The 15,333-nt window shown below is 42.6% G+C and overlaps 1 protein-coding gene across 2 annotated transcripts; it reads right to left on the reverse strand.

Moving 5' to 3' along the window:
• Window positions 1–5,907: 5,907 nt before the first annotated feature.
• On the reverse strand, window positions 5,908–15,037 carry LOC146501167 (ICOS ligand-like). 2 transcript variants are annotated; one of them, XM_085136397.1, is made up of 11 exons: window positions 14,869–15,036; window positions 13,699–13,749; window positions 13,442–13,484; window positions 11,979–12,317; window positions 11,521–11,814; window positions 9,780–9,890; window positions 8,447–8,488; window positions 8,292–8,342; window positions 7,965–8,015; window positions 7,833–7,880; window positions 5,908–7,589 (listed from the first exon to the last, which is right to left on the reverse strand). In XM_085136397.1, the coding sequence occupies exons 3-11, from the start codon at window positions 13,476–13,478 to the stop codon at window positions 7,519–7,521; spliced, it is 1,044 nt and encodes a 347-aa protein (XP_084992523.1). In that variant the 5' UTR covers window positions 13,479–13,484; window positions 13,699–13,749; window positions 14,869–15,036; the 3' UTR covers window positions 5,908–7,518. The 2 variants fall into 2 exon arrangements, with proteins under 2 accessions (XP_084992523.1, XP_084992524.1); XM_085136398.1 differs by having other exon boundaries at window positions 13,442–13,749; window positions 14,869–15,037.
• Window positions 15,038–15,333: the final 296 nt, after the last annotated feature.

Consider the following 15,333-nt stretch of genomic DNA (forward strand, 5'->3'; position numbering starts at 1 on the left):
CTACAGCAGGGGTGTCCAAACTCCGGCCCGCGGGCCAACTGCGGCCCGCAATCCATTTTTAATTGGCCCGCAAGTAATTTTATAAATAGAATAGAATATGGCCGCACTTCAACTTTTGCTTGAGTGTATTGCACTTCTTAGTTTTAACACCAGGGGGAGCTACTGTCGATCGAGGCAGTTGCTCCACCAAAAAGGACAATCACAGAAGAAATTTAGCCCAAGTTAGTTACTAAACATGGCAGAACCAAAGAAGCGAAAGGTAGAAAGTGAATGCAGAAAATTTCAGACATGGTGGGAGAGTGAATATTTCTTCAAAGAATTCAAGGGGACGTGTGTCTGTTTGATCTGCACTGAAATTATGGCAGTTATGAAAGAGTATAATGTACGACGTCATTATGACACCAAACATCAGGCCTATGCATCCTACACTGGTGCTGAGCGAGAGCAGAAATTAAAGCAAAGGGTATCTCTCCTGCGGGGTCAGCAACAGTAATTTTTTCGTGGTCAAAAGGTCCAGGAAAAGGCTACAATAGCCAGCTATGAGGTCGCCCAACTCATCGCAAGACATGGCAAGCCTTTTTCAGATGGAGACCTCATAAAACACAGCCTCGTTAAAGTCACCGAAATAATGCGCCCATCAACAACGTCAGCATGTCCAGAAATCCAGTTGTTGAAGACTTGTCAGCCAACATTAAACTGCAACTGTCTGATAAAGCTGTGCTTTTGATCTTTACTCCATCACATACGATGAGAGCACTGATGCCACAGACGCCGCACAGCTGCTATTTTTTTGCGGGGAGTGGACGAGAGCACGAGCACTTTAGGTGAGTAAAAAATATATTCCACAGTACCCGTGTGTTAATGTGCAGGTACACATGCTTCAAATATCAATAATGCGCATCAATTCTGTCACTACCCTGCTTTTGCACACCACTTTCTTATATGCGCTTTTCTTGTTAACACACAGAGTACACACCGCTGTGCACTGCCCACGTACACGCAAAGTCAGCTGATCTCATCTGATGCAGATTTGCTCCTTGATCAAGTGACATTTGTCTGGATTTTTGGCACGAGTGGCGATCAGCACCGCGGCTGGATGTCCCGATTTACATACCCAGCGCAGCTGATACTCACCAGAATAATTTAGTAAAATTATATGCACTCCTGTTATTAAGTCCAGTTCAGTCTGTTAATGTTGATAACGGTTTCAAACGAACGTTAATAGGTGTGTTGCTAAGCCTAATAACTTAAATAACAAACTTGAAATGTACCCGTCCCATTTTCCCCTTTATTGTTTTTTCTCCGTGCTGTAAATCTTCTGTCTAAGAAGAAATCTGAGGCTGTTCTGAGAATGAGCTACCAAAGCTTTTTCTGAATAAATCAATAAAGATCCATTTATGGAAAGCTGTGATGAAGGCAGTTTTGTCTTTAATTATATTCAACAATATAATATATTCGACCACTTGTAAGTGATTTTTCTAACTTTAATACACTAAAGTTAAGGTTATATACCTAATTTCTAGTAAGTGGCCCAGCCCCTCCTATATTTTTATGTATGTGGCCCTCAGTGAAAAAAGTTTGGACACCCCTGTGCTACAGGAACCATGGTTTGGCAGAGTTTGTCCTTGATTTCTCCTGCGTGGCTGAAAACGACTTTAAGGGACTTCAGGTTGTCTTCATGCAAACTCAAAGTAAGGTCAGTACTTCCACGCTTTAAACGCTGCACGCTCATACTCTCTCTGCACTCGATATATGATCCATTGTTGATCTGCACACAGCTGTTGTCACGAACGTCGCACTCGCTTACGTCACTGTCATGAGACATTCTCGCAAAAACATCACGGTTTTAGTAACGCAGTAACGCAGCGTTCCTACGGGAAAGTAACGGTAATCGAATTACCTTTTTGTAATAGTAATCCCTTACTTTACTCGTTACTTGAAAAAAGTAATCGGATTACAGTAACGTGTTACTGCCCATCTCTGGGGAGGATAATATGAGACCTGATATCTGTGATCCTGTTAATGAAGAATTTCAGTAGGTTTTCATACGCTGCCTTCGATGCTACATGGAGAGCAGCTGCAGATTAAGAACTGAGTTAATAATAAATATGAAGTCTGTGACAGTTATTAGACACAATCTTAGAGAAATACTGTTTTTGCTGCTCTCACAACCTTCTGATAATTTAACAAAGATTCTCTAAGAACATCAAACGATACCTGAAGTCCGTCCTTTTCTATTTTCAGCTTTTCTGCTGAGTTCTCTGGTATCATGTATGAACCAAGGCTGGTTTTAGGTTTTACAGACCTGTTTGTGAGCAGAGCAATGAAATTGAACATTTCCAAGCAGGTTGAATTAAACAGACAATCAGCTGTTAGTGGTCAAGTGAGAGGACCTATGGAAAGTAAGGCATGATTAGAGTTTTTATAAGAACAAACCAAACCATCAGCTGTATCTGAGGTAATCATGTGACATCTGTATTTGGGCTCACCAGGTGTGACATGAAAGAGGGAACTCTGGATTAAACACACATCAGCAGTTTTATAATTATAAAAAAGGTGTTTTTCAGGTGTGTAGGTATGATTTGAATTTTGTGCTCTTTGCTTTTCTTTAACATTTTCACCTGAAAACAGAAATCAGTCAGCCACAGACGTGGAAACAATGAACCTCTGCTTCTCAGATGCAGCTCCATCAAATCTGATGAAACAGCGATGATGAACATCCAGCTCTACATCCGTGCCAGTTCTCCTTTTTCTGTTATGAAGTACGCGCTTTCTGTTAACCTCATGACGCAAATCCTGACTCTCACAATGAAGAAGAGGAAGCAGCACAGCCATTTCTAAGGTCACAACGTGAGTATCTGACATTTCAGAGAAATGTCTGAGAAGACAAAGGTTGGAGGTGCCGTGTGACTGAGGTTTAATCTCTCGTCCTCCTCTACAGTTTCAGATCTTCAGATTTCGCTGTTCACAATTTTATCAATGAGCTTTATTCCAAACAGAATCTGAAACCTCTGACAGAGAATAGCACAAAACTACAGGAAGTGACCTCGTGGGAAGTCAAAGGTCACACAAACAAAATAAAAGCTCCCAAAATTTAAATACAGAAAATAAATATACAGTCAAGCCCATAATTATTCGTATCCCTGGTACTTTTATTCAACCAGCAAGTTTTTTGTTCTGACTGGAAACGACACAGGCGTCTCCAAAGGATAATAAGACGATGTACGAGAGGCATCGTTGTGGAAGAGAATATTTCTCAGCTTTAAGTAAACTTCTCAGTAACTTTAAAACCCTCTAAAAAATATTTCACCCTATTTTGGGGGAGCTTTAGGGCCCCAAACAGATAATGGTTTGTTGCATCAAGGCAACGTTGTGCAACAAGTGTAGTCCAACTCCAAGTTATTCTATAATAAGTTGTATTAGTACAACAAGGTTGAATGAATAAACAAACAAGTAAACAATGCAAACATTTCACAGAACAATAAAACACCAAAATACATCCAACATTGGATCAGGGATCTGTCTTGTTCATTCAGCGGGAACCTCAGGAAGCAGTTGCAGTTGGAGGTGAAGCAGAGGTGCATGTTTGGTGTACCCTGGCACCCTGCATCGTCCCTTGTCCTCAGTCATGATCAGCCAGTGGGCTGTTTGATCCAGGCGGACATCTTGGACTGGAACGGGAGCTGTGCGTCCTTTCTTCCTCTTCTCCTCATATGCGCCAGCAATGAACTGGCTGGGACGACCTCTCTTCTTCTCCAGGCTCTTCCCACACATGCAGAGGCCATTTGCAACGTATGATTTGAAGGGCTCATTTGGTCTTTCTGCTCCATGCCAGTGCCTTCACAGTCTCTTCTGTAGAGCAGCCAGGTGGTAACCATGATCACGTCCAGGAAGTGGACCAGCCGGTGGTACCATTTCGTGGATCTAACTTTGTTACGTTAGAGTGCAGTCAGTGAGTCAAGCAGGTCCAGCCATGTTCTTGTTATGTTCTTGCACCACAGCAGGGCAGGGGACAGTGATGTGCTTCTTCTGCTTGCGATCCACCTGTGATGATATTAATAGATTATCTATTTATTTATTTATTAGAAAGAAAGAAATGCAACAGGAAGATGCACACACACACAATTAGTTTACCAACTGACCCCTAACCCCTGAGCTCTTAAGTGTCCCTCAAACCTGATTCAGGGATCCTCCACTTCACTGTAGCTCCCTGAAAGCTTGCTGTCCTCATTTTCTGAGGGAATCTCCCTAACTTCACATTCCTTTGGTTTCCTTCCGTAAAAGGTTTTTACGTCCATGTCCTGTAATTATCAGTAGATTGTAAAGTAAAAAAATCGATCATGTAAATGCACCCAAACACATCTCTGCACATATATGCTAATGCATTATATTGCCTGAAAAATAGGCTAACTGCACAGTGTTGAATGAAAATTAACAGTTTTACTGTATAAATAAATTTAAAAAGTAGAACAAACAATCAAATATACTTCTTAACATATTCGTTTTTTATCTACATTTATTTTACTATAAACATGTAAAATAGTGATCTTTGTCTTACCTCCTGATGGAGATGTCTCTCATGTAGTGCAGCTTGCAGAAAGACATCTGCAGTTTCCACTGATTGTTGTTTTATTGTAAGAGATGAGTAAAGTAAAGAGTAAAGTGAGTGAGACGTCGCAGCTCTTTGTGGCGAGTACTCATCACAGGACGGTTTGATAGCTGAAGCGAGCACGAGCATCTTACTCACATCTGAAACTAGAGCCTGATGTAATATAAATAATCCTGCAAAGGTCGAGTTCACCTTTCCTTCCTGTTATATTCAAAGCACTTTAACCTTTGACCTCTGCAGGATGCCCCCTGGTTCATACTGTAGCTTAGTGTTTGTGGCTGATAAAGTGCAGATATTCTCCCACTGGTGGAAAAGATCACAGCAGTTCAGGTTAAGACTGTTTTAGCTTCAGTGAGAGTCATCATCAAACATGAAGGACGTTTCTGTGTAGAAAATAACTGATTTTCCTTTTACTTAACTAGAAATGATAATCCTGCTTAAATAGCGTAATAGTGCACAGGTTCTATGCACAGGCATTCATATTTCAGGGGTAATTGTGCCCCCTTCTATGGCCATCATATATAGGGTATATGGATGGAGCGGGCCTGGGGGCCAGCACATAAATGTGAACCCAAACGCAGATTCAGACGCAGACAGCAGGAATCAATCTTAACTTGGCTTCGTTTACAGACCCAAGAGAAACACAGTACACGGGAGAAATGTGTGTGGACGTGGAGCTCGAACGTGGGTCTCTGAAACAGCACGAGAAAGGTCAGGAGGGGCACTGCGGAGACCTGAGGACATGTGACAGACTGGATTAAGTGAACACAAACAAATAAACCACAAGAAGCAAAGGCGGCGTATTACTAACACAGGTACACAGATGAAGAGATGAAGAATAGTTGTGGTCTTCAATACTGCTGAGTGATTATCCAGGATCACACACAGGTGAGCATGACAGGTGTGTTGATGTGGGCTCCACTGAGGTGGAACAGCCAGTCACTGGGACCATGACAACATATGTTGGTCCACCGCCAGCTGCTGATTTCCTGTTTATGTAAATGATCTACATTCTCCATAATCATCACTGTGTTCCCAGCCCAGAGAGGCTGACTGATCTGGCAACAGTGGGAAGGAAAAACTCCCTTTTAACAGGAAGAAACAGGACAGGACAAAGACACCCTGTGGAAGAGAGCCAGAGGTTAATAATAACTAATGATTAAATGCAGAGAGGTGAGTGAAGAAGAAACTCCCAATGCATCATGGGAATCCCCCGGCAGCCTACATCTATTGCAGCATAACTAAGGGAGGATTCAGGGTCACCTGGTCCAGCCCTAACTATATGCTTTAGCAAAAAGGAAAGTTTGAAGCCTAATCTTGAAAGTAGAGATAGTGTCTGTCTCCTGAATCCAAACTGGAAGCTGGTTCCACAGAAGACTGAAAACTGAAGGCTCTGCCTCCCAGGATGAAGGGAATCCAATACAGGAGAAATTTTCAGCGTCACTCTGAGACAGGATGTTTCTAATTTTAGAGATGTTGCACAAATGTAAGAAAGCAGTCCTACATTTTTGTTCAGTATGTGCATTGAAGGACAAGTCCTGGTCAAAAAACAGAAATCAGGGCAACAGTTCTCGTTTTTCTGTTATGAAGTACCCGCTTTCTGTAACCTCATGACGCAAATCCTGACTCACAGTGAAGAAGAGGAAGCAGCACTGCCACTTCTAAGGTCACAACATTAGCTTGTATTTCACCTTCCAGAGAAATGTCTGAGAAGACAAAGGTTGGAGGTGCCGTGTGACTGAAGATCTCTCGTCCGTCCTCCTCTACAGTTTCAGATCTTCAGATTTTACTGTTCACAATTTTTATCAATGAGCTTTATTCCAAACAGAATCTGAAACCCCTGACAGCCATGAACCATTTCCTGTGTTGTTGTGCTGTGGTGTGCACAGGCGCCATGTGGTGTTGTCATGTCTTGTGTATGTTCAATCTGAGATCTGAAATGCTGTAATGGTCCAGTTGGGAAAATAACTCTGACAGTTCTGATCGTTACGCTGTTGGACTGATTCAAAAACACGAGGACTGACATGTAAGCTTTAAATAAGCACTCGAAGCCCTCTCCTTCCTTTCTCATCTTTCTCCATCTTTGAGTGGAGTTAGTTAGTTTCTCTGTGAGTTGGACCTTTAGCTGTCAGACACACTGACAGCATAGAAACAGTTTGTTTGTTAAGCTGATGCATCTGAAATTACCTGCAAAAACGTTGCTTCCTTTCTGCTCCCTGGTCAGTATTACTGCTTCAGAGGATCAGTGAGCACAGCTTATGAACATCTGACCACATGGATCATGCATAAATTGTCCTGTTGCCTCTTTCACCCCTCTGTCCCTAAATTTCCCTCGATTCATGTTTGTCAGTGTGTTACTGTACCAGCTGTGTATCGAATGCACACAAATTAAAATGTATAAATAAATATATAAAAGATGAAGTAAAGGAGTAAAACTGTTGTTATTTACAGCAAACAGCAGATGTCAGCTAACATCTAAGTTCACAATCTTTAAATAAAGTGACAAACAAGAAAACAGTGCAGCTGATCCTGTTCAGCTGGAAAACAGTAAAGACACGAAATCTTTGTTTTGTTGCTCGAGGAAAGCTGAGCTCAGTCAGTCACAGCAGCTTCACCGGCTCACGGTTCATCTGATCGTTTCATCCTTCTTGGCGTCTTGAGGCTAAAGCAGAGCTCAAACACAACATTTTCGTTCTCTGCATCGTTCATTGGTTTTACTGTAGGTTTCACTGAGTCAGCCTGGAGAAGAACTCGTTGGCACTAAGAAAGAGCCAATAACAGGTCATTTTAAACTGAACTGTGCAAATAAAAAGGTTTAAACTCTTCAGGAAACGCCTCTGCCGACGCCTCAGCCGTCGTCTTGCTCACAGCGTGTGTGAGTGCAGTCGAACAATGAACCCATCCTCAGTTTAGTCTGTGTTTGCGTGCACGCTGCCTCCGCCTTGCTCTGCACCACCTGCAGGGCGGTGCTCCTGGTCTTCTAAAAGAAAAGCAGACAAAACATTTTTTCAGAAACGATCCAACAGCGATTTCTCGACTGTGAAACAGACGAATGCAGGTTTTAATCCTCTTCACCAGAGTGTGTGCAGCACAGTTAGAGCTGTAAGTATCTGGACATCAAACACTTCTCATTTTTCTATTCAGTGTCAAACAGTTAAGGTGTGACCAAAGTGCTGCTTTAAAATTACATTTTTATTCATATTTCTACAGACATGAACACTACCTGCTCCATCTAGAAGGTTTTGGTCCTCGTTGTCTTGATGTCCATCATCTGTGGAAACAGCACATCAGAGTGTAGCTGCAGAGTGTCAGTCATCTTATCTCATTGTGTTTGTGAGTGAGCCAAAGTCCAAACCTTCATCCTGTGAATCCTCGTCGTCTCTGCTCCCTTCAGACTCTTGAGATTCTAACAAAATCAAAGAAACAATGGTTGACAAACATTAAAGAACTGTGATATGTGACATGTGACACGCTGTCTTTGGATGTGAGAGCTCCGAGATTTCAGGGGTTAGGGTTCCTTCTCTCCATGACGAGTTTTATTTTGAAATATAGCCGTCTGCACAGTGTTGGTAACACCATCATGGTCTCTACCATATATTTCCAAATATGTCACTATTTCCCAGCCGTTCCAGATGTTGAACCTCTGCTGTGAGAGCACCAGGACCGCCTCCCCCCTTCTTACCTTCTTGGAGCTCCATTTGTTGGTCTGCATGGTTTTCACCTCCTGGCTGTTCTACACCAGAAACAAAGCAAAGCTCTTCAGTCAAGAATCAACTGTGGAGCTGTGACCCTCCAATCGTGTCATCATAGATCTTTTTGACCTCACTGCAGAATTACCTCCACTCAGTTGTCCGTTGGATTCATCGCCAGATTTGCAGCCTAAAAGCAAAAGCAGAGGAAAAAAGTTAGGAGCCTGAAACACTAAATAACTGAAGTGCTGTGAGAAAAATATTGTTTCATTTGGAAAGTCAAATATGGACGTGGGAAAAAACAGCCAGATCCTGACTGGTTCACCAAAGATCTGGTAGGTAGAGGTTAAGCGCGAATCTAATTCAGTTACGGTCACTGTCACTTCCTGTTTTATTTTGTAATCCTGGATATGTTATGCCTCTCTGTCTTGACTAACTGTCTTGTTAGTAACAGCGTCTCTTCCCAGAAATCACAGACCAGGCACATAAGTGTCGTTAGCACAGCTGGTGCAGGTTCCTCCAATCACACTGCTGCTTCTGGCAGTTAACAAAGTTTGAAGGTTGCTTTACTTCCTTGTAAAGTTAGAATACAAAAATCTGTTTAAACAGAAACAGCAGCTACCTCTCAGTGTACTGATGCTTTACTATGATCCTTTTATGAATGGGCAGCAGGCGCATGTACTGGTCTGCTGTGGTAAAGAGAGAGCTGAGCATGAAACCAAAGCTATTGGTTTAGTGGTCGATCTACGTTCCTACCCTGACGTTCGCCCTGAGCTGATCTTCCCCGAGGAGTCGTTACTCTCCCACACTGGGGTAGCTAAATGTCCTCTGATGGATCGCCGCAACAGTCGGGGCCAACTTAATGAATCCTCTCTGAGAAAACGTTTCTTCTGCTTCATACACTGTGTAACTGTGACAGCAGTGTTACTTATGTAGCTATGGCTGAGTCTATGACCACACAACAATACAGCCATAGCTACAGTACGACTGTAAAGACGACTCAGGTTACAGGTTAATAATAACGTTGTGTTGCTGTGCTGTGTGACACGTTTGTCTCATTTAAAACGTGTGTTTGTGAACAGCCTGAGTGACTTTACAGACGGATGAACATTCGCTCTCTTTATGAAACAGCTAAGTGCTCCGTAGGCGGGGTCAAAGCGGTGGCTCTGACCCCGCCCACTTTAACATCACAAAAACATGAAGCGATCACAGCAGTATGCTCCTGCTGATCGCTCAAGCATGTCTGCATGTGACCCGGAGAGGTCATCGATGAAGACACGACGCTGACAAAGTGCAAAGATTCTCCATCACAGCTCTGAAGACCTGAATCCAAAAGCCTAACAGGGTCTATGACTGTTCATCCTTCTGATTGATTATTGCTGTCACTGATTTATTGATCAGTGTTTGAACAATTCATTTTCAACATTACATCATATGTTTACTGTAAATGTTAAAAGAACATAACTCAATGTTTTACTTACGTTTCTTGTAGCAGATGTATGTGCCTACTGCTAATCCTGCTATTACTAGTAGTACTATTAAGCCAGAAACTAGACTCATGGATGAGTGCACTCCTGGATTTGTGTCTGGACCTGTGAAGAATATGACAGAACAACAGAAATGAGCTGGGCTGCTTTACCAACAACTGTAATTATTATTCATGTTACCTTAAAATCCAGGTTAAGCTACATGAATATTTTCTCTTATTAATGAAATTCTAACAGTGACAGTGGTGTCCCAAAACGATGTGGGCTTCATAGATAATCGGCAAACCTTCTGGAGGAAACCTGGTCTTGTTAGGAGAGACGGCATCCATCCCACTTTGGATGGAGCAGCTCTCATTTCTAGAAATATGGACAAATTTATTAAACCCCCGAAAATATGACTATCCAGAGTTGGGACCAGGAAGCAGAGTTGCAGTCTTACACGCCTCTCTGCAGCTTCTCTCCTCCTGCTACCCCCCCAAAAACCCATCTCCATAGAGACTGTGTCAGCTCCCAAAAAGACAAAAAACAAACTAAAAACCAGCAACAAACAACTTAAACATTTACAAAGAAAGAACAATACAGTATCCACATGTGAACCAAAGAGTAAAACAGTGAAATGTGGATTATTAAATATTAGGTCTCTCTCCTCCAAGTCTCTGTTAGTACATGACTTAATAATTGATCAACAAATTGATTTACTCTGCCTTACAGAAACCTGGTTGCAGCAGGATGATTATGTTAGTTTAAATGAATCAACACCCCCGAGTCATTCTAACTACCAGAAACCTCAAAGCACAGGCCGAGGGGGAGGTGTGGCAGCAATTTTTCACACCAGCCTATTAATCAACCAAAGACCCAGACAGACTTTTGATTCATTTGAAAGCCTGATGCTTAGCCTCGTCCACCCCAGCTGTAAAACTCAGAAACCAGTCTTACTTGTTATCATCTATCGTCCACCTGGACCTTACACAGAGTTTCTGTCTGATTTCTCAGACTTTTTATCTGATTTAGTGCTCAGCTCGTCTGTAATAACACCACCACTCATTCACCTATAAGTATGTCAAAGATGGCCCCGCCCCTCCCTGAGCCTGGTCCTGCTGGAGGTTTCTTCCTGTTAAAAGGGAGTTTTTCCTTCCCACTGTCGCCAAAGTGCTTGTTCATAGGGGGTCATATGATTGTTGGGTTTCCTCTGTATGTATTATTGTAGGGTCTACCTTACAATATAAAGCACCTTGAGGCGACTGTTGTTGTGATTTGGCGCTGTATAAATAAAATTGAAGTTGAAATCTGAAGGACAGCCATGTAACACTGTCAGGACAGTGATGGCAGTATCGGTGTCATCTCTGTCATAACGTTCATCAAACATTCACTGCAGGATGATCCAAAAAGGTCTTGGAGGATTTACAGGATTTCGACTCAGTGAAGTGTTTGCTGAATCAGAAAGTCCCTGATTTTTATTGGCTTTTAATGTTTTTTATTGGCTTTTAATGATTTTTAATGGCTTATTGCTTCATTTTAAAAATGTTCCCCAGATTCTACCTGAAACTGTGTGAACATCCATCGGGGGACGGATGTACAACAGAAACATATCAGCAGCGTCCCTTCAATACTGATTAGGCTCAAACAAGCACTGAGTTTAACAAAATAGTGCTAATGTTACAACATTATCTAGCCCCGCCTCCAACAGCACTCCCACTCTGGCAGATACTGGGGTTTGCTGATGTGCTGCACTCACCAGCACCATCTCTGTCCATCTTTGTGGTGGTGTTGATGCTTTGGTTGGAGCGAGGGTTGGTGATGCAGCAGGTCACCGACACCAGCTCCTTCACACTGACGGAGCTCCTGACAGTGAAGGTTCCATCCTTTGCGTCCCTCTCGTGGGTCAGTTTGTATTCATGCAGGTCCACATAAACACCACTGGTCGTGTTTTGACCCAACCATGACACGCTGGATTCAGGGTATCCTCCACGCGCTGTGCAGGTCGCAGTGTCTGCTGTGTGAATGGTCAGGTTTATATCTCTGTAGGGAGCTGTGACAGAGGTGAACACTGTTTACACACCACAGACATTCAGAGCACATCAGCACAAACACTTCATGCCAGAAACAAGAACATCAGAGTCAGAGCTGTATGAAAAGTCTCAGGGAGCCCGTGGAGACGTATTCGATCTGGAAGTAAGAAGATATCTTCCTTACCTGAAACCTGCAGTTTTGAGTTGCAGAGGCGCTCATGTCTGTCTTTGAAGGAAGCCATGACCCAGAACGACTTCTGGTCGTCTGCAGCTGTAACACTGTGAAGTTTAATGGAGATGTTCCCCGATCCAAACTCAGAAGCAAAGACTGTCACTCTGTTCCTGTAGACTTCAGATGTTGTTTGGTTACACGTTTGTTTACAATGAATCAAAATGTTTTCAGTCCCGTCCTCCTGCCAGTAAAACCACTTTGGCCTTGTTGGAACTGGGAGTTTACAGGGAACCAGCACAGAGCCTCCAACAGCGGCACCGAGGAGCTCCGCTCGCTGAGCCGAGATGAGGGCTGGAAAAAGAAACACAAACACATCAGTAATGATGTAATCATGACATCAGTGATGTAACACACAGTTTAAGAAAACCAGCCAAACTGTAAACAGACAGGCACTGACAGGACCAACTTCCAGTTTGTTTTTCTCTATTTAAAGATTTTATGTTAAAAACAGAAATCTGGTTGGTTCTTTGTGCCTCATAAACCTTTTTCCTTCTGGCTGGAGTGCAGTCTCTCACACTAGTGGCTAATTTGGGTCATTAACTTTCCCAAATGACTATCAGTTGTTTTGGATTCTCTGTATTCTTTGTGTTACTGTCCATTCTTCACCTTATAATATAAAGCACCCCGAGGCTGTTTTTGTTGCTAAATAATTAAATTGAATTAAACTAAGTGAAACGTAATTTAATGTTAAAAATCTCCAGTGAGATGAGATGGATCTGTTGGGTTATTGTGGTATTATTAGCTCTAAATGCTCCTTCATCCCTAAAATCAAAGAAACAAACTGAAGGTTAAAAACAGCAGAGTGTCATAAACAAGAGGATTTACAAGGTTAGGCAGAGTTAGCAGGTAGTTAGCTGGTTTCTATTGAGAGTTTAGTCGGCTCGAGAATGATTGTTTACCAGAGGGTTTAAATATTTGTTGTCTGGGGCACCTCGAGCTGCAGAGGCCAAGAATGATGACTGAAGAGCTTTAGGGGCTTTGTGTCTGTTCAATAAATAAGAGCCTCACACAACGCAGGAGACACTTGGACACTCAGTCGATACATCAGCACTTAACACGCAGACAGAGCCTCAGCTGTGTGCTGTAAACTCCATTTAGCTTTCACTTGAAGCCGATAAGGCTGGAATGCATTTACTTGGATTTAGTATGGATGCAGTACACTTAAAGCCAGGACATGGTAAATCTGTACTGATCATACCAATCATACAGCTGTACTGACTGTATGATTAAAAGATGGCTCATGAAAGAAAGACAAATGGAGTAGATGGTCTTTAATAACTTTAGGTTTGTTAGTCCTTAAATAAATATAAAAGTACAAATTACAAATCGAGCCCAAACATGCATATTTCTGGGGATATTTGAGCATCATGTAGCAGCACATCCTCCACCAGGAGTAAAGCCCAAACAGATCTTACCACCGAGCAGTCCGACCACGAGGCCTGCAGTTAACATGTCTGCCTGTAAAACAAAGGTAAAACATGCTGTGGTCACATATCTATTATTGCGTGTAAACACACTGTTTCATCTTCCTCATGAAGTCTGGCTGGGCTCCAGCAGGTGTTACTGGAAATGTAATGAGCCCACATTGTATTCAGATTAGTGACAAGATCACAGTAATAAAGTGATATAATCCCAGTACTTTGTGTTTAAACGGTGTTTAGCTCACACTCACAGGATTAGATGGTGTCAGGCTCACAGACAGCAGCTGTTCCACCTCTGCATGCTGTAAGCAAATAACACAGCAGATACAGAGTCAAACATCCTGGAGAGCAGCTTTCTGTTCCCCCAACAGAAAGTCCGAGTGACTCAAAGTTGAAGTGAGGAGAGCCCACAGAGCATCACAGAGCATCACGGAGGGAAATTCTGGGATTGTGGTACTTTGCAAGTGTGTGCTCTATGCATGCAGCTGCTAACCAGCTATACAAATAGATTTAGCAGCCAAACCCCAGGTGTATTACAGGCATCGTGTCATAAATGCAAACAACTTTTTTACTGATGAAGTAGCGAGTCAAACTTGGCTCGAAATAAACCATCATGAAGCTGTTCTTTGTTCTTTGCGCAGTGATGTGTTTTCATTGAGAAACTTCTGGTTTCTCACTGCAGCTAATTCAATCTGAGCTACATGCACTCAACAATAATTCAGTTCAGTTTTGTTGTATTTATATAGCTGGTTTATACTGGTTATACTGGTTTACTATTTTTCTTTTTACATTCAAAACAAAAAAAGGTAAACTGAACATCAAGACAATTCTATAAAAAATAAATGTTGTTATGTTACCTCAATATTACTGAGATGTATTTCAATATGTCTGTAAAATACATTTGTTTTATTTATTTTTCATTTTAATGTTATGAACTACAGCAACATCTGTGGTGTTACACGTCAGTTTTGACAATTGTCTATAAAAGCAGATTCTGAAGAAAGTGTCCGGATCTATAACGGCTCGCTCTTTGATTCTGCTGAAAGCCTTTAAGCGCTGATCCGACATAAAACAAAGTCACACAGACGAGCAAGCGCGCACACCGCGGAAACACTGTTAATATTAAAATAAATAAACAGGAAGTCAAACATGGAATGAATGAAAAAGAAGCAAAGCTGTAAATCTCCAGACTGCGCTGCAGGACCGGCTCAGGTCAGCACGATAAAGACGATTCAAAGCAAACTGAGTTTGAAGATTCAAAGGTTTCCAGCAGCGCGCAGGACGGCGCACAGTCATAAAAGCTCCGTGACAGCCGGAGCTGTTCTCCCAGCTAAGTAAGAGCCAAATATTTCTTTCATCGCCAATAAACGCGTTTCTGATGCCAGGAAGCCTCCGTGAGCGCTGCGTCCTCACAGACTCACCTGAATCAGAGTCTGTCACAAGAGGCCGGGCTGCTCCTCTCACGGTGAAGAGTGGCTCCCGTTATCCGCACGTCCTCCCTTACAGACAACCTCGACTTCCCTCTTCTCGCTCTCAGCCACGCGCACGTGCTTCCTTTCTGGTGCTAAAAACCTTTCAACGATCGTGGCTCAAGAGTTGAGAGGGCGCCTTATAATCAGAAGGTTGCCAGTTCGAGCCTTGAGCTTGAACACTTCACGTTGCCTGCTGGTGGTGGTCAGAGGGCCCGGTAGCGCCAGTGTCCGGCAGCCTCGCCTCTGCTGACGGTATGTAGCTTACCATCAGCAGTGTGTGAATGGGTGGATGATTGGATATGTAAAGCGGGTGTAAAACTTGGGGACCTACAAATACAGGCCATTTACAATTACTCTGCTGACGTCATAACCATAAATGTCACGCATTCATAAAAATCTGATCATCAGTTTAAT

The sequence above is a fragment of the Neolamprologus multifasciatus genome, chromosome 16, assembly GCF_963576455.1.
Source record: "Neolamprologus multifasciatus chromosome 16, fNeoMul1.2, whole genome shotgun sequence".
NCBI lineage: Eukaryota > Metazoa > Chordata > Actinopteri > Cichliformes > Cichlidae > Neolamprologus > Neolamprologus multifasciatus.